At 44.1% G+C, this 26,454-nt stretch overlaps 1 protein-coding gene across 1 annotated transcript in view; it reads right to left on the reverse strand.

Moving 5' to 3' along the window:
* LOC133124747 (connector enhancer of kinase suppressor of ras 2-like) overlaps positions 1 to 26,454 on the reverse strand; it is an 86,838-nt gene that overhangs the window by 44,989 nt on the left and 15,395 nt on the right. The window contains exons 2-7 of the mRNA XM_061236196.1: positions 17,703 to 17,866; positions 9,750 to 9,952; positions 9,471 to 9,558; positions 6,706 to 6,747; positions 3,851 to 3,970; positions 3,134 to 3,193 (exon numbers count right to left, since the gene is read on the reverse strand). Coding sequence (XP_061092180.1) covers positions 3,134 to 3,193; positions 3,851 to 3,970; positions 6,706 to 6,747; positions 9,471 to 9,558; positions 9,750 to 9,952; positions 17,703 to 17,866 — 677 coding nt within the window. The remainder of the gene's footprint in view (positions 1 to 3,133; positions 3,194 to 3,850; positions 3,971 to 6,705; positions 6,748 to 9,470; positions 9,559 to 9,749; positions 9,953 to 17,702; positions 17,867 to 26,454) is intronic.

Genomic DNA, 26,454 nt, shown 5'->3' on the forward strand with positions numbered 1-26,454 from the left:
CCAAGAAATTCATTGAAATCGGATACCAAAAATATGGTTATTTTCCTGGCAGGATCATATTAGGTTATTACTGTTCCAAGATTTAATTAAAATGTATCAGTGAATGTTTATTTTTTACTTTTTGTACATTTGAAGAGAAACACTTAAAGGCAGAGAACTGTGCACCCTCAAACTGGGCCTACTCAACATGACTGCACCCACTGCCATTACCCATGATCACCATTTTCCCACAGTGACATCAACAATACCCAGTGCTGATGGCAGCATAACCAGATATCAACTCCGTTTCAATGTATTCCATTAATGACCCATGAAACATGGGTAAATATATCATAGTTTCCTTTTAATACTGCATTTTTAAAAAGTTGGGCAGCAAAACCAGTGCAACAAAGAGTATCTTCCGCTTGAAATGGAACTGGTCTCTGGCAGGAAGATGAAAAATCATAACCTGGGCAGCTCTATGGTGACAAGCACAGATAAGCTGATGGACAGTGGCTGATACCGAGAGTATCGCCGCAGAGCTTAAAACTGCCATGGGATCATCCCCCTACACTGAATAGAGTTAATGAAGAGCGCTGTGTCCACCAAGCTCTCTCAGTGGACCTCATTCTTTTCGAAACCTTCCATCGCTTTTCAATAAATGAGGCCCTATGGAGTTTCAAAGCTCTCTCTCTCACTCTCTCTCTCATACTCTCTCTCTCATTCTTTTGTTATCTCTCTCTCTCTCTCTCTCTCTCACACACACACACTCATACACACACAGACATACACACCCTATGCTGGCTTGGACAGCTCATTAATTAAAAGAGGCACATTGATTGCAGCCATCTGCAATTGCAGGGCCCTCCTCGCCTGCCGGTGCATTTTTGTGCCGTTCCCACCGCTTATTATCCACCCAGCCACCAATTATGGCCCTCCCAATTAACTGCACTAATTGGGTGCTTCACCCAGAGACAAAACGAGGGGGAGCTTTCCCAGAGATTAGGGCAGGCAGTGGTCCAAGAGAATGCCAGGGAGGGAGGGCCAAGGACACAGCGACATTTCTCTGGGGACCAAGCCATAGTGAACAGAGGAGAGGAGACACAGTTGAATAACTTTCTCGCAAAGTCAAAGTCCCTTCACCCACTTCCAATCTCAAGTGTAGTGATGTCATTGTCTCAGGAGCAGCCAACTACTGACTTGTTAAACCAATAAAATGATTTGTCACTCTAAAGCAACACACTAAGACTGCAGCTCCTACCATTGTGAAGCATTAAGTTTGTTGAAGTGAAAGTGTTTTGTGCACTCTACAGACAGGGACACTGTCTGGGGCTGCCCAACCCTGTTCCTGGAGAGTTTTCACTCCGACCATAAAAGGTTCACCTCCTTCGACAGCTAGAGATCTCGTCAAGCTGCTAATTAGTTGAACCAGGTGTGCCAAATTAGGGTGTAAATTAAAACAAAGAGGAAGGTAGATTATGAGGACATGGCACAGGAACAGGATCTGCTGTCAGCCAAACAGAAGCAGCGGTGGCACCAGTGGTTAGGTATCCAGGAAGAAGGGAGGGGGAGAAAGACAAGATGCAGAGGTGGTGTTGTGTGTTGCTGTCTCCATCACAGCCAAGTCAGCATCTTCATGGCCAGCTGAGAGCCTGCAATCAAGATCATTGGACCTTCCTTCCCCCTGAAAACCAGAGCCTTCGCCTCTTCACACAGTGTCCTCAATGGAGCCAGCTCCTGCTAGCAACAAAAGCTAAGGGCGCAGGCTAAGCCGAAGACCAGTGAAATGCACACTTGGTCTCAAAGCAGTCCATCAATGCATCCTCTCTTCTATCTTTGTGCCTGGTCAAAAATGTCACCGAGATGAAGAGGGCTCAGTCCTCCTCAAAAGATAAAATCAGTCCTGTGATGGATAGCTCTGTTCTCCTTGCCCCTCTCTCTACCAGGAAGGGAACTCGGCAGAGACGGTAACATGGGTCCTGATAAATTCTTCTCTTTTTTTCCTCCCACCCTGCTATCAATAAGAAGGTGCCTGACTACAGACGATCTGTTGCAGATTAATCCCCTCTAACAAGTTTGCTGGGAAGCAAGGCAGATCTAGCTGTGAAGATTAAGTCGTCTGGCTTGAAGAGACGGGCTTTGGCAGTGTCTGGAAAAGCGGTAACTGCGCCCATCCGGTCTTTACCACGGAGGCCACTCAAAGCGGTGGCACCTCGGCGTGCCAAACGCCTGCCAAGCCTGCCGTCAGCCTCACGTGCCAACGGCTCAGGCACCCCTGGGGCCACTCAGCATGGGTGCTAAGCTGTGCCTGCGTGCGCAGCTCTGGAGCTCAACGAGCTCATATTTAACAGGGTCATTATGTGTCAACCATAAGGGCACACAGTTCTGTTGTTCTGAATTAGTGCTGGGAGAGTGAACCTGCATGAACCTCATGAAATGTTTGGAGTTATCATGTGGCTTTACTGCCTACCCCGACTTCAATCATATAATTTTGAGTGAAAGAGAACCAAGTCTTTTGTTTGGGCCATAAAATGTAATTTAAGGGGCAGTAGCTAACTTTCTTAACGGTCTGAATGTTATGAAAAATTGTGAAAATCATGACACCCGTTGACCCAGCCCATTGAGAAATAGATGCACCACCATGCCCGCTCCCCATTCGCGCTTCTCCACATGCCTCATCATGAATGCGCATCAACATTTCTAGCAACAAAATGCTACGATGCTATGACTCGAAAAGCAGGATAACAGGATTGCAGACTGGCATAGCAATAACAAAAATGTGAACTCCAAGAATCCATGTAAGTTGTTGCAGAGCTTACCAATAATATGAAACATTTTCCATTTAGTCATCAAGTTTGGTATAGCCAGCTAAAGAAGTGATGGTTTTGCTAAGTTAAATAGTTAGTCTAATGGTGGCTAAAATTAGCAAAATATTTTGTATACATGTATATTTTTGAACAAGGCTACCCTCTATCCCAGATGAACTGTTACCAGACAAACCTAGCCCCAGTTCGGTACTCTGTTGGACGTTTTAAAATAAGACCTTCTGACAGCAGAGGGTAACCACAGTAGAATATATTAGAGGACATCGCAGGGTGAGGAGAAGTCCACAGAGGGCAGTAGACGACACGGTGTTTGAGGCATGGACACTTACATTTTCAGTGGTCCCAGTGATGACATGAAGCCCATCATACGTGGACTTGATGTACATCCCCTGTTCACAAGGGCGAGAGAAGGGAGGAGGAAAAAAAATTGTTTTTGAGCAAACAAGGCTCTCGTGAAATAAACTGTGAAACAAAGCAGCATTCAGAAGCTGATCTGGGCTTGCTTGAAGCAAACACTGTGATATCCCAGAGGGAGATCACAGTCAGAGGCTCTGATGAAAATACCATTAGAGGAAAGGGAGTTTCAAGATTGTGTGATTCTGACATTTCATTCCTTTTAACAAGGCATTGTTATATTATATATAAAGACAACTTTACTGACACTCCAGAAACTCCAGCAACATGCAGGATGTTTTATGTTTTAGTTGGCTTTTTTTATACTTACTTTTATACTTTCTAAAAAAAGCTTCTGACATGGGCCCTCAAACAACATTAATAAAATGTACAGGAAGCATATTCAAGAGATGCATTGAATTCTGCTATTATTTATATTATTACATACCTATTTTTATTAGCTATGACTGCACACAGATAAATGTTCAATGGCAAATTAACTGTGATCATCAGCATTTTACATAGTTCAGCACTGAACATTTTACTATTTGACTGCTATTGGAGCTATTTGTCCCTGATGGAGGCTTCGTCATGCTCCACAAAACCCTCTGGGAAATGAGGTTTTCTGATGTGAAATAGTATATGCGACCTACCAGGCCTTCACTGGGCATGACATTAGTCAGGTGCACCACCTCCAGGTGGGCTGACTGGGAAACCAGGGAGTCCGAAGACAGAGAGATGATGTGGTCACATATTCCAGACAGGGTCTTACACTGCGGAGAGAGGGATAGGGTTAGGTTAGTTTACATAACATGACATTTTATTTAGCAGACGCTTTTATCCAAAGCGACATACAAAACAGTACATATCCAATATACAGCAAACAACTGACCATATCAAATAAGGTACAATTCATATACGATTGGTTGTAAGGCCCTAAACAAATGTCCAGAGCACATGGTAGATGGGCCATGTCCGCAACTTACTTACAGCAAACTTAGTTTGCAATTCTACATTTTTTCTTAGTAATGTTTTTTATTATTTTTATTGCTAAGACTACTAAACTATGTTTGCAACACAATATGTTCACCACCAAATTAGACAATTTACAAACAGAGCCAGAGACTGAACAGGAGATTATGCAGAGAGTTGATGTAGAAGAAAATAAGGCGACAATTGGTTAATTTAAAATTAGGGTTATAGCTATGCGAAAATGAGAATAGCCTATTTATAAAACCCAACAGCAATGTAAACAATTTTGATGAGACTCTTGATCGACATAAAACCGTCTTTTGTGATGAAGTATCTCTCTTGCCTGCCCCATATGTTCATATCTGCAAGTTCATCACGCAAACAAAGTCGCACAGAGCACCACCATTTGCTTGAGGATTTCTATAGTGGGCATGGTGTGGAATACTGGTTCTTGAAAGATCACAGGTATGATTCATATGTGGCATTCTAGACGACAGGGAGGTGAGCAACCTTACAAAGCATGGTCTCATTACTAGGCTTTTAAAACACTGATACAACATGATGGCATTCAAGCATAACATGTTTTTTCAGCTTCAATCTAATGTAATTTGACAAAAGCCATTGCTCCTTGACAAACATTTCAATAGGTAGAAGGGGTGGTAGTAGGTGAGATAACACAAATGCCATCTCATTTCCATTGAGTTTCCTCTATAAATCTCCAGCTGTGCATATGGCTAATATCTGAACAAATGTTATATGCATAAATGTTCTATAAACTTGTCTCTTAAACCAATACTAATGCCTATTCAAACTTGCTTTGAGGCTTGGGCATACAGTGACTCAAAAAACGACCATGGAGCTTATTTGCATTCATCCCCATTTTTCTTGTGTGGAGTGAGTTTGCATCACCGTCCACTGCAGTATTTTATTTTCATACGCCATCACTTGGATGCAGTATTTACTGGAACAATTTATTGAAGCTTAGACACATTGGCTCAAGGGTAGGGTGATATTTTAGTATGTGAACTGAGTTTCCTAATGTTTATGTCACAATGTCTATTTTATATACTGAGAAAAGCAATTGACTTTCAATCAAAATGGCATTACCTGCTTATTACATTACATTATTGGCATTTGGCAGACACTCTTATCCAGAGCGACGTACAGTTGATTAGACTAAGCAGGAGACAATCCTCCCCTGGAGCAATGCAGGGTTAAAGGCCTTGCTCAAGGGCCCAACGGCTGTGCGGATCTTATTGTGGCCACAACAAGTTGTTAAACCATAGTTGTACTGTATATATCTTTTTCCAATTCCGGTGAAATTATCTTCAAGTCACAGAAAATAATAGATTATAATCACATTATAGTACATATTTAGTACATAGTACATATTTTTTTTACAATATTTTCCAAGTAATTGGTTCATATTCCTAGCTGCGTACATTTTCTTGGGTCTGGTGTGAACATCTTATATTCTTCCATAAAACTAAAATTGGCTCCATTTATTTTTACTTTTTTTAAATTAGGCTATTACATTAAAGTAAGCTACTAATAAAAAGCTTATGAAATCAAGCATAAGTGTGAAATAAAAAAATATTACTTCTCCAACTCTCCAATCTCTCCAATCTCACTCTTTCCCTCTCTATCACTGCTGTAGGCAGGACTCTCAAGGGCATCAGAGAGCAGAAGTGAGGTTTTGCATTATTGAACACCAACTGCCAACCAAAGCTTAAAAAAATACTGTTTAAAAGGACTATGCTGGAGCTTTCTTCTATGTAGCGTACATGCTTTAGTGCATATACGCACCCATACACACATGTACGCATGCACGCACACTCATGTGCGTACACACACACACATACACACTGTTCCTGTAGATCACTGGATGCCCTGTATGTTGCTACAACAACTAAAAAGTTGCCCTTTCCTCAAACTATTTCCACTGTTCACAACGTCTGAATGTGGTCAGTGGATAGAGCATCAGGTGTAGAGTGCTCATGTATAGGAAGGGATTCAGCCCTGGTACCCTCAAGTCCCTAACCTAAGATTGCTCTTGATCATGACTTGCAAAAACAGATGACATAATATGGGCCATTTATTATCATTTCTAAACTCTAAAAATCTTGAGTCTACTCAGACTCATAATGATACTAGTTATATCAATAAATATGAAACCACTAATGTTCCACTTCAAATGCTTGAGTGGAAATACAAGTTGTTATTCTGTACCAATTAAATAATGCAGCCAATTTATGAAGGAATCTGTATGCACGTGGCATATTCATGGAAATATTGTGGCCATAAATCACGAAAAATAAGCTTTAAAAAACTATTTAAAAAGAAATTTGTATTATGTTTTTACATGTTGGAGCTCATAACCAACGAGAAGCCACTGTCCACCAGGAAATCATCTGCATACAACAGCCTGATATATTTCAGATAAATAAACAGAATTGAGACCAAAATATCACTTTATCTTTCTGCTATAAGTAAAGTTTTTAAGGGAGAAAGAAACTATGGCAGGGTAAGAACTCACCACGTGAAGAATCTTGTTTTCTGTCTCATACACTGTGCAGTCCTGCAGGAAAAGAAACAGTCTGCATCAGAACCAAAATCACCAGGGAATGGCACACACAGACCAACAATTCTATAGAAAACCATGAACATGATTCAGCCTGGGATTATTGCTGAGAAGGAATAGTGATGTTCGAGACACAAGAGATATAGGGGGGAGGAGATATAGGGTAAGGAAGAAAGATAAGAGATATCAGGAAAATAATGGAAGGGAGAGTGATACAGGAGGAGGGAGAAGAGATATCAGTGGGATGAGAAATATAGAATGTGAGACATACAGAAAGAAGGAGAGGGGGCAGTTATTAGAGTTGGGAAGATATTAGACTAACTCTGATAGGAAGACATATGAGGGAGAAGTAGTTAGACCAGGGCCTCTCTCCAATTACTTATTTTTCACCTCCTATCTCCTTTTCCTTTGCCTTAAAATCGATTGAGATCCGGTATCTTTAAGGACATTCCAACCTGTTAAACGCCTAATTCACGTTTTCTCAATTTTCCAAATCTTCACTTAATTTTTGTTGCCTCTTTTTCTAGCCTCTCCGGATGGGTGGAGCTAGGAGCAGGAAAAGGAGCAAGGAAAGGAGATAGGAGGTGAAAAATAAGTTCCCCTTCTCCTGTCCTGTTTCTGATATTACTCCCCTGATACTAATCTGATGAATGCAGGAGAATGTAACCTTTCGAAAGCGAATCCACACCCAAGTTACAAACCGACCAAGATAATATTGTTGTGTGGACAATTACAGATGCACCAGCATGCGTGCGTGCACGCGCACGTGCACACACTCACACACACACGCGCACACACACACACACACACACACACACACTTGCTATTTTATCCCTCAGTCCACAATGGAGGCAGAGCACAGTGTGTACCTGAGCTAAGCCCGGGGACAAACACACAGGAAGGCGGTCGCTGGAGGATCCAGACAAACACAAAGAGTGGGAGGGTGCTCAGCCAGGTACAGCACGTTCCATCTCTCTCCTAAGAGGCAACCGCACTGCGCGGCTTTCCAGGGCCATCAGCTGGAACAGCTCCCAAACTAACAGCGAACCGGGTTCTCCCTGTACGGAGTCAGAGTGCTCTAGGGAAGGAGGGGACTCCCGGGCGAGGCAGAGCTCAATACGGAAAGAGTCTTGCGTTGTGTGTGTTGAGTTCTGTCTCAGAACGAGTTCCAGCGAGGGTGAGGCAAACATAAAGTTGGCCAGATGTCTTCTGTTTACCACAAGTCTGAACGCCGCTGCAAATTATGTAGCCTGAATGCAGGCTGTCAGTCTCCGAACACTCAGGCATCAAGCTAAAAGGCATCATAGTCTGTCGATCACTGCAAGCGTAGAAAATCACGGACGTCCTGTCACACTACCTAAACCCACATCTGCTTCTGCAACAGAATGCTGAACATAGCTCTCCCTTGCCCAGCTGATCATACAAAACGGAGGAATCACATATGATAGTGTATGAATATATGCATCAGTGACCGTGTATATGTATGTGAGTGAGTGTGCATGTGTGTATGAGTTATGCGTGTGTATAAGTGAATGAGCACATACAGTAGGTTTGTATGTGTGTTGTTTATGGAGATGAATAATACCTCTTACTCATTAAGGGTCTCAGAGTAGGAGTGCTGAGGAATGATGTCTTGTCTATGTCCTAAGATTATCCATTCTGAGCCAAAACGCAAAAAAACCTGGACCTAACCACTTCCTTCTCCTGCGTAGGTAGAAAGGAAGAAAAGTGATGGTTCTCTTTAAGGTGGCCCGAACCCCAGTCAGAAGAGAGGAGAGGAGCCTCTGTCTCTGGTGTAAACCATTCCCATCATGCCCCTCTCTGCTGGCCTGCATTCTGAGGCAACATGAAAGGGAGCTGTTATCTAGATAATTGGGCATGAAGCTGACACCTGTCCCTCCTTCCAGCCCCATCTCACCGGAGGCCCCAAACCTCCCCCACCCTCGTCGACCCGCAGCGGCAGGAGGAGGACAGCATCTGGAGCTCCAGCTCCACAGCCCCTCCTCCGCTCTCAGGTCTGCCGTCCCGCCAGGAGGCTCTTCTCCTGCGGGGCTCGTTCCCCGCAGCAGCGCGGCTATCTCGCGCCACCAGGCCTTCCTGATTAAGACAGGAAACCCTGCCCGCTGCCTGGGGGAGCAGAGCCGGGCTTGGGTTCTGTGATTTCTCCAGGCAGGGCACTGGAGCAGCAGAACCGTGAGAGGGGCACCGTGCCCAGCGAGGGCCGTGCCGTCAGTTCTACAGAACCCCAGGGGTAAGGGAAAGCAGGACAAGCCCGCCTCCGATTAAATAGAAGAGCTCGCAGATAGAAGAGTCAAGCTGCGCCTGCAGCTCTGAGCTTGAGTTGAAGCGGTTTAATTTCAACCACCACAGCATCTCCCCATGGCACTACCAAATCCCACAACCTACCAATGAGATGTATTTGTTTGAGCAGAAGCAATGGAACATGGGAAGATTTGCTGTGAAACGTCTTCTAACCCTCACGAAAAAATCACATGTGAAATTTGCCTGTTTACATGTGAAAATAAAACATTTTCTTGACTTGAAATAGCATACAGTAGGTTTCCTAGGGACTATTTGTATAGTTCACATGTGCACACATGTCGGGTGTTCACATTTTTGGACAGTTTTTGTACGTGTGGTTATTGAATACGTCATTTTTTTCATAAGGGATGGCATGGAAAATGGAGACATGTCAACCGTCTCAAGCATGGTGAGCTTACCTGTTGCACTATAGTGGTTAACTCCAGGCACAGTTGAACGATGTTGTTTTTCAGCAGTGAGTACTCAGTCACACTGACGAACGGGGACCTGACAGAGATAAACAAACACAGGGCCGTTAGGTGACCTCTGCAAGCCGCACGGACACCCAAACGCACAGTTGGAGGGACGGACAGACAGATGGACAGAGAGCAGTCTCAGGCATGGGACAGGCAGGCGGACAGACGGAACTGACGGAAGGACCAGGGCGGACAGACGGAAGGACGAGGGGAGGCGCCCACCTGTCCAGCCAGGCCAGCAGGTTCTTCGCTGCCCCGATGAGATCCACCACGGAGGTGAGGAAGTCGTTGGGCAGCCGGCGGGAGGCCCGCCCGTCGTAGTGTCCGCCACGGCGACGGCCCGTGATGAAGTTCTGCAGGTTCTTGGCCGAGGCGTTGAGCTTGTGGGACAGCGTGCGCAGGTTCTCCGTCTCCAGGCCATAGTTCTGAAACACAAACAAAAAAGACGTGGTCACAATGCAGCTCTGGAGATCGGCCTTGATACTTTATGAATATATTACATTTATTCAGCAAATACAGCCAAAAATTTGGCCCATTCCTGCAGGCTCAGTCTTGTCTGCAGCCCCACAGACTGGTCCATGTTTCCTACACTAAAGCCTGTTAGTGTTTCAGCTGTTTTTGTTTCTCATTTGCAGACAGAAATGTTTTTTTCATAAAACACAGAGCATGGAGACAACTGAGATGGTTTCGTATTTTCATATACTATCAAGAAATACAGACGAAGAGAGATCCCAGAGGGGGCTCTTAACTCAGCATCAAACACATGCAGGGATTCAACAGACAGACAAAGGAAGTCATGCACTCTCTGAGAAAATGTGCCTAAAAACATACGAATGCTCATCGCTGAGGTGGTACCCAATAGGCGCATAATATTGTTCCCCTAGCCATGGGTTTGATCATTAATGTGTACCTCTTTCACTTGTAAAAGGTACTTATTCATATCCCAAAAACATTATTATACCTTTCAGGGAGTACATTCAGGAAACGTGTTCCTTAAAGAACAAAAATGTACTACCACTGTACCTTTACTGTATATCTGGATGACAGCACTTCAGACTCGTAAAAGGACATTATGTTCCATCTACTGCATTCACACGTCATCTCTTTCTAAGAACAGGGCCACACGGAGAAGAATTGCCATTCCGAAAGTCTTTGGCATAGCCTCAGCTGACAACCACACCGGCAACTTGTTTCTGTTGTGTCAGGCAATGGACGAAGACCAGTGAGTCAGTAATGTAATGCAGAGGGAGCAGACAGATATACACAACATAGATGTTATCCTATAGGACGTCATTTGTGTAACTGCTGTCGACAGAAAGGCGGGGTTCAGGCACTTGGAAAAATGAGACTCACTTGTATACTGTAAATCGGCAATGTTTTCTGTCAAACAGTCCTGTAGCTGAGCCTCTTATAGTTTGCTTTTTCTCTGATGCACCTGACATGCAACCCTTCCCATCGGCAAAATTTCTTTATAGCTAGCTGGAGCTCAGTGCCCCAGTCAGTATAGCAGGTGGTGAGCTGCAGATAGGCTGAGCTTCTTCTATTCTTATTCTACACAAATGTATGCACACATACAGTATGTGGCCAATATTCAGCTTAACTGACATTTTGAGAGTCTTAAAAACTACCTCTTTTCACCCTTTTGCCTGTTTAGCTAGCTGCTGTGGTGACCCCAGGGCTGCACTGCAGTTAATTGCACCCAGCCTGATGTTTTCATAATTCCCTTGAAAATTATTGTTTAATCCCCTGCCGCCCCACTAATGTTCGCTCTTTCACTTTCACTCAAAATATCAAAGGAAGCCTTCCCTAATGCCCAGGCCTGGACAGGGTCAGGTATTAAAGAATTGTTATCATGGAAGATTATATAAGGCACAAAGTACGATATAATTTAACAGAAAGGGACTGCGCCATTAAAAGCCTGTCTAAAAATGTAGCCGACCCCTCAGTTTAAGCAGTTCTTTCCTCCACTCTGATATTTCGAGGGAACATTCCCCGGTTTTCACTCCCGCCAGATGTTCCATGTTCGATTAAACTGCTAATTCTCTCATGGCGGGAGCTGAGCGGCAACAGGAGCACGAGGAGCGCTGGATCGACGGAGAATCCGCTAATCCCGCCGCGTGCTGCGAGGAGATAACGTCCATCTTCCTGTTTTGCTCTCAGTCCACAGCAGAGCGTGCCAGAGAAAAAGCCATCTGAAATCATGTGAGATACCAGGGAATGACCATTCTCCAGCAGGGGCATATACACTCAGTGAGCACTTTATTAGGTATTATTATTATTTTTTAGACTTATTAAGTCTTCTGCTGCTGTAGCCTGTCCACTTAGTGGTTTGAAATGTTGTGTGTTCAGAGATGCTCTTCTGCATATCATTGTTGTATGTGTGGATATTTGCATTACTGTCACCTTTGACCAGTCTGGCCCTTCTCCTCTGATCTCTCTCATTAACAACATGTTTTTGCCCGCAGAAGTGCTGCTCACTGGATGTTTTTTGTTTTTCACACCATTCTCTGCAAACTGTAGTGCAGGAAAATCCCAGGAGATCAGCAGTTTCTGAGATACTCAAACCACCCTGTCTGGCACCAACAATCATTCCATAGTCAAACTCACTTACATCACATTTCTTCCCCATTCTGACATTTGGTCTGAACAACAGCTGAACCTCTTGACCACGTCTGCATGCTTTTATGCATTTAGTTGCTGCCACATAATTGGCTGCTTAAATATTTGCATTCACAAGCTGGTGTACAAGTCTACCAAATAAAGTGATCACTGAGTGTATATTACAGCTTAAATAGCTGCTTAAGACATAAGACTTTATACAGAATGAAAATTCACTGAGCAATGAAGATTTATACCTCAGAGGTGCAGTGGCAGTATCCAGGGATTTGAGCCTAGTGCCTTTTTGATAATTACTTAACCACTGTGCCCCACTGTCACCTGCAGAAGTTCAAATCCAGGTGAAAATTCTATGTATGGCACAGCTCAGTTTACACTACTTAACAAATAGAAAATACTTTATGTCACGTGTAAGCTATGTGCACATTAGTTAGAAAATGGTTTTGTTGTTATCGTCAACTTTTTCATTCTTCTCATCCTTCTCCTCCTTATTCTCCTTATTCTCATTCTTCTCCTCCTTCTCCTCCTCTCCAATGGCAGCCCTGTGTCTCTAAGGAGCAGTGGAATGGCAGTATGCAGGGATGAGGCTGAGCTCTCTCCCCTCCCCTCCCTGCTTCTCCCCAGATGGCCTCAGCACAGCCATTACTCATGTCGGCCTCCGGCCGCGGTGACGCAGAGGCTACGCACAGCCACACTCCTGTGAACTGTGTGCGGCTCGACCGCAGAGGTGCGTGCGGCCTCCGTCAATCACCACAGCAGTGCAGGGGACAGAGAGGGAGCGTGCAGCAGCCCGACACGCGACACGAGAGCCGGCCGCCATCCGCTGCCCAACGCCACAACCAGTCACTGCCTCGTCTCTGCTGTCTAGAGGGAACATTCCCTGGTTTTCTCTCCCGCCGGGTGTTCCCTCACGGCGGGAGCTGAGCGGCAACAGGAGGGAAAAGAGTGTCTGTAAAATGTCCGTAATTACCTGAACACACACGCAAGCACACGGCATACACATCCAGAGTCACAAAAAATACACCACAGATAGTCACTGAGAGACAAGCTCAAACTGTCACACAAAGTCATAGGGGCAGTCTTGCATGCTTACACATGTACACACACACACACACACACACACACACACACGCACACATCCAGGAACTGCAGTAAACCCAGGAGGGATAGGACACTGGCAGAACTGACTCTAACCACCTTTCCCCCTCCTCCAAAAAAACTGTGGTTCACTGAAGCTTGCCAGTGCCAAGCAGCAGAGTGGAAAATGTCTGCCTCTCTGTGTCTGTGCCCTCCACTTACATGAATACATATTCAGAGCAGTGTCTGAGGCTCCAAACCAACAGGATTAAACCCCTTTCCTCCATGCTTTACCCTATAAACCCTGCCCCCTCGTGGTTGAGTCATCAACGTCACAAATAATTGCTGGGTCATTATTCCGAGAATAATAAAAACTGTGACGTAATAAAACCACAAAATGCTGATGGCAGATTGTTAAAAAGACTCTCCACTTGCAAGAACAGTAGTTTAAATACTTATCAGCCTCTTCTTTGCAAAACAGGGCAATAAAACTACAGCCTCCCCCTCACCACAGATTCAGACAATAAAAGGCATATTCTACCAATCCTTGATACCACTTCTCTACGTCAAAAAATCATGTTCCAATATAAGAACAAAAATACACAATTCCAGAAAGAATTTGCTCACTTTTATTGCACGTCTGACCGACATTTCCGATTTGGTAGAAATGTCTCTGTGTTAACGCTATACATATTTTGCCCAAATAAGCCTGCCATTATGAACCTAACAATATAGCTATCCAACAACTTGTGTGGACTCAATTAGGAATCAAAAACTACAGACCAACAGCTCATCATAAGAAACTTTCCCATAGGAGACCCATGCAGGGTTCACATTTGACTCAAAGGCTAACTAACTCTCCACACAACGCTACAGCCAATCATGCGCTTACGTTTGGGGGCACCATTGGCACTGGCTTTTATACCAGACCAAGGCCCTTAGATTCAGTAGAACAGTGCATGAACAGAATAATCCATCCAGCTGGTTTATGCCTGGTCAGTTATCTATTTCAAAATAGAGTTTGATGAAAGTTGTGTCATTACTTAGAATATTTTAAGATAGTCAGAAATCTTTTTACATTTTGTTTTCTGAAATATTATACTATCCAGTAGCATTGATCTATTGGGCTAAAATGAGAAGCAAAAAAATTTACTCAATATGGACCTCCCAGTGGGTAAATAAAACACAGTACAATGGGCAGCAGTCAGCCATTACAACTGTGCGCACCTACACTGTTTTCAGACAGGGAATACTGTAGAGAAAATCATCCTGAACAGGAGTAAATATTGACTAAAAGGCTCAGCATTCCTGCCACAAGAGCATTTTCGGATTATAAAAAAAAAATAGATTCTACCCAGTCAACTCTTCTCATTTGGCTTAATATAATAATTTCAGATGAATACTAATTTATTATCTTTGGAAATTTGAAAGCTGATATGATTTTGCAAGAGGCTAAATCTAAAGAATGGCACTACATTAAGTCACAGTAAAAACGGTCACTTAGGCAGTGCAAAAATAAATTCATTCAACATACACATTTCTTTACCAGATTCCTGCCACATTAGGGTTGCCAATAAAGAGAAAAAAGCCACTAAGCATGAAATAACAATTGCACTAACCCATGCACTGACTTCCATCTGTTTGTATCTGTGGCCATGAACGCTTACGGGCACACACGTGTGTTTGTGTGTGCTTGCGACCACTACGGCTGTTTGATGCAGCTGCCAGTGTTTGCCAGCCCCCTCCCGGCCCTCTGCCAGCCCCTGGGACATGCCTGGCCGTGAGAAACGGTCTTCGAGGCATCGGCAGGAAAGAGGGCCCGTGTCTGCCCGCGCTTTACGCTGCTCCTGGAGACGCCGGAGCGTGTAGAGACGCGCGCTTCATTCCAGCCGTGAGGGACGGGTCACACAGCCGTCCTCCCCACTGACGGGGCGACAGCGACACCCCTCTCCCCCCGACCGTAGCATCCCTGAGGAGGAGCTTTGCCATACATCTCCACTCCGCCCACGTACCCAGCAGCCCCGAATCACCCCCCCCCCCCCCCATTTATTAGGTGCGTCACATCTGCTATTAATACACATTCCAGCACATCCGGCATAAAAACAGCTCTGTGTGTATGACAGCTGTGAAAAATCTGGGGGAGGGGGAGAGAGAGAGAGAGACGTGTGTGGATATGTGTGCGTGTGTATGTGGAAGAGTGAAATGATGCTTGAGATAGAGAGAGAAAGAGTGTGTGTGGAAGAGAGAGAGAGATAGCGAGAGAAAGAAAGAAACATCTGCGTGGGTGTGTGCATGCCTGTGTGTGTGTGTCTGTGTGTGTGTGTGCGTGGAGGTGTGGAAGAGTGAGAAGAATGGAGACATAAATTATGTGTGCAAGAGAGATTAAAGAGCTCAATTGCACAAAAATATTAAAGTCACTACGACATTCAGACTGACCACAGGAAGATTTAGTGAGGAACAAAGAGTCATCCCTTCAGGGTGAGTGATACTATTTCATTAAAAAATACCTTTTGAGCTTTTGCATTTACTGTAAATACACAGCACCAACAAATAAGTGCTATTAATGTGTAAATGAGCAGACATTTTCATCTTCATAATTCATGTGGTGCATGTCGTAAGACTGTTTCGGTTTGTGATGGAGTTAGATTGACGGCTATCACCCAGACGTGAACATTCACAGGTACAAATATGCCTGTACTCGCACCCACATACAAATGCATGCTCACTTGTGCACGTACACCATAAAATACAGAAAATAAGTCAATCTCAAGAAGTATTTTGGATTAAAAATCTTATTGCCATGACTTTTTTTGATAAATAAGACAAAAATATTGCCAATGAGATGAAACAGTTTGACTTGTTTCAAGATGCCAATGGGGTAAGAAAATTGTGCTTGTCAAGCAAACAGTTACAAGACTAAAGCACCTGTAAAGATGTGTACATACACTAATGCAAAGGTATAAGCACACACACAGACACCACAGGTAAAGGCAGAGAAATGCACACACCATGTCCATGTTCTATCTGTCTCCCTGCATCACAGAACCCAATGCTCCACTCATCACTGCCTCTTCTCCACCCAGAACCGAAGCCACAGCTTCATCCGAGAGCAACAGTAGAGAGAGGTCCAACCCAGAGGTCCAACCCAGAGGTCCAACCAAAATCGCTCCGTGCCTAAGTCTGCTTATGCAGACTGTAGCACTGTTTTTACAATCGATTCCTACAGGAAAGTTTTTTACGATGAGCTGTTGATCCTTACTTTTTGAGTCCTATTGGGTTTACATGAGTCGTTGGATAGTCTAGATCACAGGTGTCAAACTCCAGTCCTGGAGGGCCACAGTGTCTGCTGGTATTTGTGGTTCCAGCAGCCAATTAAGGCCTTGAGAACAGGCTGTGTGAAGTCTTTAAAGCACTTAAATGCATCTCTCGTGCTGAAACACACCAAAAACCAGCAGACACTGCGGCCCTCCAGGACTGGAGTTTGACACCCCTGGTCTAGATTTTTAGGCACGAAATGTAAGGATTTGTGGGAAATATAGCATTAACGCAGAGAAAAATGTATCTCACAGTTGTTCAGCATTGCAGTGTCTTGAAATTGAATGTGTTCTCTGGCTTTTCTCAGAGAGGAACAGTAGACTTACGTAACTACGCATTCAGGTAGCAGTTCACAACCTCTCGTATGGCTAGGCTAAAGTGGAATAGGACCTTTTAGTTGAGATTGCCATCTTTTTTGCTTCAACATCTTTGGCTTCGTCAAAGCCAGGTGTGCAGCCCCGAGGTCCAGAGGTGAAGCGGAATGAGCTTACGCACCACCAGTGTGCACCGAGGTTACTCCCCCTCAAGCTCAGTTTGAACCGGTGACCTTTACCCCAAAGTGCCACACAGCTGTCAGGAGACATCCAGGCCACTGAAAGCCAAAATGTTTCCACCACACGAACGCTAACAGCTGATGAATGGGGGAGAAGAATGTGTGATTGACCCAGTGATGACCTGGGTCAAATGTGTAATTTTTTCAGAGTCAAATATTTTTCTGTGCTCGATTTATCTTGCCTGGTGCAATTGAGTCAACCAAGAGGACCAGAAGGTAGGGTTTGCACTTTTTGAGAGTACATCATAGGTTCAAATACATTTGACAACCTCAGTAAAGCGTAGAAAAGTTAAACAAAGGGCAAAACATCTGGAGCACTCAGATGGAATAAGCCCTTTAATGGTGTAAAACTGACACCTTGATTCTCAAAACGTATCCGTTTTGCACCATTAAAGAGGTGACTGCTCTGACTTTTTTCCCTTTGTCTAACATATTGTTCTGCATCTGTGAAGAAATGGATTCACCTTTTTCATTGATTGATGCGTGGTGACCTTCTTGTTGACAAGCGTAGAAAACGATTTGAATCTAAAACCGTTACATGTTTAACCCAGGTGTGATTATACGAGCAGCATGTGTGCGGTTGCTCTGCGTCCTGCCAGATTTCGGTGTCTCACCAGCGCACAGAGGAGGTCCACAGCCTCCAGAATGAGCTCCTGGTGCCCGATGCGAGTGACGCCCAGCTCCTCCAGCTCCTGGTGCGTGATATGAAGGAGCTGCTCCCCGCTGATCTTCTCCCGCTCAAAGTTCTTGATGTACTGCTGGAGGCAGTCATCCAAGCCTGCGGGGAGACACAGAGAGACACACGTGCGGGAAGCCCGTCAAATCACCTGCAGCAGGACGTCAAGGCACGTGCTAATGCGCTAACGTGCTAACGTGATAATGTGCCAACGTGTTCCAGAAAAACGATTGAATGGGGGAGGGGTGTTATTTACACAGCCGGTCAAAAGGTTATTTACGCAATCCTCCAGGCATATTGCTCCCTAAACAAATGGCTCCACTTTTATGGAGATTTTGCCCTGCATGTAGGTATGCAGGTCAAGGCATTTTATCAGAAACAGTGCTCCAACCAGAGCATTGCACAGAGCGAGAGAGAGAGAGAGAGAGAGAGAGAGAGAGAGAGAGAGAGAGAGAGAGAGAGAGAGAGAGAGAGAGAGAATGCATGCTCAAATACAGCCACACTGCTCCAGATAAATATTGCATAGCAATCTGTATTGTATTATCATACAAAGTCCCATTGCTTCTCGAAATCTCTCCTGCCGAGATGCGACTCTTACTGTCATCAAACAACAACACCCTGGAGAGAATTTTCTCAGTGTGCCTCAGTGTTAAAATCCAGCATTGTGTGAAGTTACATCCAACAGAGAAGATATGACAATATACAGCCCTGCTGGGTCTTTACCAAAAGCGCACAGTCGAATACCACCCTTAAAGTGTCAACGCTTACTGAACAGAAAACAGGAAACGTTCTGTCATAAATGTGTCCTTTATGTGGCTAGTTGATGAGAAAAAGATGGCCAGAGAAGTTGGTGAGGACCAGGAACTCTGCTTTCATGCCATTGGACAGTATGTACCACTTAGTGTAACACTAACTATGAGCACGGTGGAGGACCCACGCTCATTCAGATGGCAGGTCTGTGAAACTAAATGAATTGGAGGTCGAGTTAGCACTCACATGCATACATTCGCAGTCACTGATAGACACACACATACGCACACACGCACACAGACACACACACACGCCTTTGTCTAAAATAGAAAAGGCGGTCTGAACAGAGTAATTACTTCCCATGCACTTTATTTAAGAACTGTATTGAATTATTCAGTCTGTGCTCTAAATATAGCATATAGGATAGAGATGAAATGGCTTTTATTAAACAATATGAGAGATATGGTGAAAGCTATGAAAACACAGAACATTATGTATGACACAACACAGTGCAATAACCATGTGTAAGAGGGGATCATGACAGTACAGTCAGCTCAGAATTTCTGCAGACTAACCATTTACGATATTTTTATAGAGCCTCAGAGTAGAGCTCTAGCTCTAAAACAATAAGAGAAGGGAATAGGACATTCTAATTTGCCATAAGTCCTCTTCAGAATAAAAAAAACTAAATCAGGGACAGAATGCTGGAAAGGTACAACAGGCCATGATCAAAACACCAGTCTTCTTCATTTGTACACAATATTACTTCCTGCATTAAATATTAAAAGGAGTCCATCATATTTAATTCCCACTGAAAACAGGTAGAGCTGTAATAACTTGTAATAGCGGCACTGTTGTAGCCACTACCTGCTCTTGTCTGATAACACTTGGCCAAGTCTGCAAGGTCACACTCTGGACTAAATTTACACCTTTATTGTACCAATTGCATTTTAAATAATTAAAATCTGTTCTTTAATAGCAGGTGCATGTGTGCGTGCGCGTGTGGGCCTGTGTGTGTATGCATGCGTGCATGTGCATCTTAATGCGTGTATGTTCTGCAATGTGATGTCACTGCATGAAGAATGGGTCCCGTTGCCCAAAGCCTTTGCTAATAATAAATCCTCCTGATGACCCCTCTGCCTTCCCACAATGCCCCGGGACACCACCGCTAGGTCTGGGCTACAGGAAGCTCATGCATGAGTCCCCTCATCTCCTCCTCCAAATGCAGCAGCAGACGAGGCTTATGTCCGTATTTCCTGGGGGGGAATTAAGCAGGATCTCTTTGCAATATGGCTACTCGTTCTGTAACGTGTTACTTAATTTGTTTGAAGGAAGGGATGACAGATGAACTTAGCAATAATAAAACAGTTAAGTAGTTCAGTTTTCTTGATGGCAATCTGTTAGATCAGTGGGATTAGTTGTGAAGTCCTGGCAGAGTGAGACACCTCAGGATCATCACACATCTCTCCCAGGAATCGAACTGGAGCAATCAGCCACACCAGCCACATCCAATTTTAAGAACAACAAAGCTGAAACTCAGGGATACTCAGCCAAACACCAAGATAGACCCAGGGCTGTTCATCACATTGTAATCTCTACGGAATAGCCGAGTCCCATGAGACGTTCATCATTATCTTTCCCCTATGGTAGCGCTGAGCACATTTCTGAACGACAAACTACCCAGTTTTACAATCGGTGCAAGTGACTGGCCCTGGAAATTAATTGCCACACTCACGCATGCACAGAGATGTAAACACGATATATTCTAATTGGAAATTCTGGCAATGGGATCTCAAGGAGGTCATGCAAGCAGAGGCAGGAATTATGGCTGCCCCGGTGTAATTTAAAAAAGGCACAACAGCATACGATAGAGCGCTGAACTGTATGTGGCATGAGCTCATTTGTAAAAGACAGATTTTCTAACCCCCACAACGACCCTAAAACAGCATGTATATCGCGCCTTCATCTCGCTTCCAGCGGGTTTGGAACTGCCACCATCTCCATCCTGATATGAGGAATACTGATTATTTATTTTTACCCATCTCGCACTCAGCTTGCCTTATCCATCTCGCCCTCCGCTTGCTCGCCTGACGCTCTCAGACTGCCGATAATCACAGTGCACCTGTGGCAGCGTCGTGCCTGAGCCGAAATGGCCGTCTCCGTGGCGGATACGCTTATATAAAGACTGGATGAATAAAGAATGAAAGGAAGGCAAGCCGTGGTAGTGGATCCAGCAGGGCCTTGGGGAAGGCTCCAGTGCCAGCCCTGACCTATTTCTGCCTCCACAGCCATGAAGCCGGCTGCATGCTCATTTTAATCAGAGCCGCACTCGCTCACCCGGTCCCCCGCCGCACTGGAGAAACGCGTGGCTCCCATACCCTGCTAGGGCACGGCTGAGCCCCGTTGGGAAAGGGACCTGACAAAGTTAATGCAACGTCCCACAAATGGCATAAAAATGTTGCTGGAACACCAGAAAAGTTGACATTTGTCGGTTTTTTGTTTGCTGTTTCTAGGCGGTGGTGGGGTGTGGGAGGTGAGGGGGAAGGGGTCTCCTACCCCAGTAAATACGCCTTTACTTTGACAATGCAGACATTTTTTGGTAAAAATAAATAAAGCTGAGTTTAAAATAGGAGGTATTTTCCCTCAATTCCTATACTGGAGGAGAAAAAAAACGTTGTACATAAAACAAAATGAGCAAAGCACATTAGTCAGAGATGACACAGCGACTCACCCACACAATCTAGAGAAAAAACAAAACAAAACCACCACCCTCAACATGTTGCTTTCGCATGGTTCATCCCTCCATTCTCCTTTTTTTGTTAGTTTTTTGTTTTTGTTGTTGTTTTCTAATCCCTCCATTCTCAAGGTTCCCACATGATGATGTTCCATCATCTAGACCAGGGGTCGGCAATCCTGGTCCTGGAGAGCCGCAGGGTGTGCTGGCTTTCGTTGTCACTATACTCGGCACTTCAATGAAGCAGTTCATTACACAGTTAACTCACCTCACCTTGTTTCTTGGATCTTAATCGGTTGATTTTAAGGTGAAAACAAAACCCAGCACGCCCTGCAGCTCTCGAGGAGCAGGGTTGCCGACCCCTGGTCTAGATGATGGAACATCATCATGTGGGAACATTGAGAATGGTCAAAAAGGGGTTATCAATATAGTTTCCCAACCATCAACTTCATATTCATTGTTCCACTTCAAATCCAATGTGCTGGAGTACAGAGCCTAAACAACAAAAAATATGTCACTCATTGTCCAGATACTTATAGGCTACACTGTATATACCATTTAAGCAGGATATTTCACTGGGTAGATTCAGGTTCAAGTATCAAACTTGAGATAGCAGTGCCCCACCTTAAACTTGAGATAGCCGTGCCCCACCTTAGAACCTGCTACTGTAAGCCTCATTACATTACATTACATTACATTATTGGCATTTGGCAGACGCTCTTATCCAGAGCCTCCCCTGCTGTGGAACCATGGAAACATTAGCTCAGGAGGTAAGAGCAGTCGTGGGGCAGTCGAAGGTGTGGGTGTGTCCAAGTGTCCCTGGGCCAGACACTGAACCCCTAATTGCTCCTGACGAGCTTATTGGCGCCTTGCATGGCGGCCTATCGCCGTTGGTTTGTGGGTGAATGGGTGACTGAGAAGCATCAATTGTACAGTGCTTTGGATAATGTTGCTATATAAATACAATCCATTTACCAAATACAAATATCTGTTAAAGCTCAAAAATGATCATCATAAATATGCACCATTTATATATTGAAGTACCGTTTATCTACTGAAACTTTTTTTACCAATGTAAAAGAATCTGACACCGATGGCTACCTGATAATGCAGCTCAAGCTGAATGATTCACCATCTCACACCTGAAGGCAGTCTCTGACCCAGACTCTGTTTCCTCAGGAAGAGATTGCAATCACATTGATTTACTCCTGTATTAAACCGTTAGTTTTGTCAAGGACACTTTGTAAGAGAAGAAAGCAAGACTGTAACACGATCTTTGTTCAGAGCTGGCTAGGATGTCAGCCATACAAACTAGCATTGATTGTGGGTCTGAATTACTGGTTGCCCTGCGGCACTTGCATTTGGCAGTCATTAGGAGATTATTTATAAGCATATTCATTTATCATCCACATACATCACATGATATCTTATCTATCTAACCTTCTCTGCTCACATAACTGATGGGTGTCCACATACGTATGTTATTAACCACTTCCTCCATTTGCTTTTCAAGGGCAATCAACACAGCTTACATTTTACTGTACCGGTGCAGTTAAAGCACCTTGTTACATTACAGCAGCCAGTAAACATGGAACCTATCAGTTCCATAACAGCTACACCACACTAGACCAGACCTGGGTCAAATTTGCAATGGTCGATTTTCATTTGCAAACCCTGCCTTCTGGTCCTCTTGGTTAGCCCGGTTGCACCAGGCAAGACCAACCAAGCACAGAAAAGTATTTGACTCCAAAACAATTACGTATTTCACCCAGGTCTGCACAACACTGCCACTGAATGTAGCTTATGTCTTTCAATATGTAGCTTAAGAGTTAAAATTATCAGAAAAATAAACAACTGGAGCATTTGTATAAGTATTGTTATGATTAACCAATCGAAATACAAACTATTCACTCACATTCTTCAGTGAAACATTACTTTTATAAATGTCTGCACAAGAACAAGCTGTTTTTTCTCCACAAAAATGTTTGAATGCGGTAGTGATAACGCTGCATTAAGCATGTTTCCTCTGCACTATCCCATGGTCCCATGAGCATGGAAAATTAAGCACGTCAAGTTTAATCACTCCAATGCGTAGTTACCCTCTCACTGCATTTGTTCATATACAGCCATAGACTTTAGGAGCATAGTCACTGCATCTGCTGCAATGTTCTCACAGGATACAGTATTCTGGCCTATTGCAGAGTTCCAACCAGTATTTACAAATGAGACAGCCCTGCTATAGTCACAAGTTTAATGTCAAGTTCATCTTTGTTTCTGCAGAAAGAATAAAGTGCCCAATATGGTTCATTCACAGACTAAATGGCTCACTTTGGTACATGACAATACATTTTCTTATTTAATGTTCATAAATGCATATCTAAAAACTCACATTATGGGTTGCAGTATGACATGCCACCTTTGGTTGGCACTACCTCTGTATATATCATATTAGCACATTAAACTTGCAGTTTTTAATGACATTTCTGCACAAGAAAATAAAAAGTTACGCACATGGGTTAAAGCAGGACACATAGGGCCTGTGTTGGACATTCTCATCTGTTATTAGCCTGCTGTACCCTAATTTTCAACCCGCTAAACCATGGTGAGCTGGGTCTGAACAGTCAACCAGCTACCAGATGGTTCAAACCTAGCTTGAGCTGCTATTTTCAGCAGGGTATGTGTTTTTATGCATGTGTATGTGTTTCTTTGAGTGCGTATGTCAATGTACACATAGGACCGGCTTTGGACATTCTCAGCTGTTATTAGCCTGCTGGCTAAGGAAGTTATTATAGAACTGCAAGAAATGTACCCTAACTGGGTAGAGGTGGAATAGCAGTGATATACAGATGACACTGGTGACTATTTTAGTTTTATGCTTGTGTATTTATAGGCAATATTTGTATGTATATTTGTATGTGCTCTGCTGTACAATCCAGCAATACCAGGTCATAAGCCGGTCTAGCTGGGTATGAGCTGGTCAACGGGCATGGCCAAGCAGGTCATAAGCTGGTCTAGCTGGGTATGAGCTGGTCAACCACTGAGTGATGTTAGCCTGTCTGTGCTTTAAAACATATCTTCAGCTGGCCAAAGCATGTCTAGCTGGGAGCTGGCCTGGACTGGTCAACCAGCTAAACCCTGTCGAGCTGGGGTCTGAACTGTACGACCAAGTGTGTCTGTTCCTGCATATGTATGTGCTGGTGTGCATGCATGTGTGTGTATGTGTCTGTTTCCCACAGCTGTCTGTACCTGTCTACATGTTGGCTTATACTGAATACTTCTATGTCTGTTTAAAGGTTATCATATGTGGCTGTGAAGCTGGATGTGGCATTTCTGTCACCCTGCCTGCTTACCAGCTTATCTGTTTATCTGCCTGTCTCTCAGTTTGCCTGTCTGCCTGCTTATCCATCTGTCTGCCTGTCTGTCTGTCCATATCAGCCTTCATCGTGCATGAGCACTGGGACAGTTGGTGTTTGTTGACAATTTAGAAGTTAGAAGGATTTAGAATTTAGATGGTTCTTCCCTGGAGAATGGAGCATGACCAGGCTCTGCCAGCTGTGCAAAGCCTTCCCACAACATCCAGGCTCCATTTCACACACCACTTCACTGCACATCTCCTCAGCTGTGACACCAGAATGACTGCCAAGCTAGCTGCAAGGACACTTATGAAACCAAGCCCACTACAAATGAAACAGCATTATTACCATGTAGATAGAAACATGGCCATGGCAGATTGAAATGACCACACACTAGCCATGGCTGATATCACATAGGCTGTGTTCCATTATGCGTACTTGCATTCTGTTTAGGATGCAGGGCAGGTACTGCAGCCACATTTCAAGCTGGCCAAGCTGGCTTAACTGGATTTTACAGCAGGGTGGTTGCTGAAGCCCATCCACTTCAAGGATTGACATGTTGTGTGTTCATGGGTGTTCTTCTGCATACCACCTTTCTGTCAGCTTGAACTAATCTGGCCATTCTCCTCTGACCTCTCTCATTAACGAGATGTTTTCGCCCACCGAACTGCCACTCACTGGATGTTTTATGATGTTTTTCACACCATTCTCTGTAAACTCTAGAGACTGGTATCACAGAAGTGTTGGGTTTTCTAATCTCTGGTCAAGGACATTTTGCCCATAATAAATTCTGCCCATTTCAATGTTTTCTAAAATGATGTAACTGCATCATGATTCCAAAACAGGGGGAACCATATCCTTTATGAGTTTCTGTCTCAGAGAAACTGTAGTGGACCAAGCTGCTTTTGATGTCTCATATCCACTGGCAGATGCTCTTTAATCGGATTTATTGAGATCCTGAAACCTGTCAACCCTTCATTTGACTGTGCCTTCCATTCAGGTCTTGATTTATTGTTGCACATTTCAGAGTGGTTCAGTGTTTTATATGTCTGCACTCTTCAAAGTTACATCTCATCAAACTGAATGGCAGATCTGAAATGCATTTTAATTAGAATCTGACTAACAAAATCCACATCCCACTCCAGGATTATCAGGAAAGGGGGCTGGCTGGCTGAGAATGCCCTCCATCTTTGCTTTTAATTTTCATATTTTTCATTGATGCGGTCGTGAGTGTTTTTTTTTTAGCTTGCATGCATGTGTGTGCATATGTGTGAGTGAGTGAGTGAGAGAGAGAGAGATAGGGAGAGAGAGAGAGTGTGTGTGTGTGTGTGTGTGTGTGAATGCATGAGTGAGTGTGGGTGTTTATGAGTATGAGAGAGCATGTTAGTGTGCAAATACATGTGTACATCTGCACTTTTCAGGGTTCTATGGAGTCTCTACCTGTCTGAATTTGAGTGCAGTGTGTGTGAGTGTGTCCGTCTGTCTGTGTATCACTCAGAGTAGCACATGGTGCTCATAACATCTCAAACATTTGGCTTAAGTATCACATTCCAGCAGCTATGATAATGGCAAGCAGAGCACATAATTACCCTATTTATTACATGCCCACAGTTTACATCATCACACCCATCCTGCACTAATAATCCCATTAAAACAAACACCCAGTATTACCCATCAGCCCTGCACTACGACTCCCATTACAACAAACACTCAAAATTACCCATCAGTCCTACATCTACTCTCCCATTACAGCAAACACCTAAAATTACCCATCAGCCCTGAATTTACTCTCCCATTACAACAAACATTACCCATCAGCCCTGCACTAAGACTCCCATTACAGTAAACACCCA

This window comes from Conger conger, chromosome 3 (genome assembly GCF_963514075.1).
Source record: "Conger conger chromosome 3, fConCon1.1, whole genome shotgun sequence".
NCBI classification, from domain to species: Eukaryota; Metazoa; Chordata; class Actinopteri; order Anguilliformes; family Congridae; genus Conger; species Conger conger.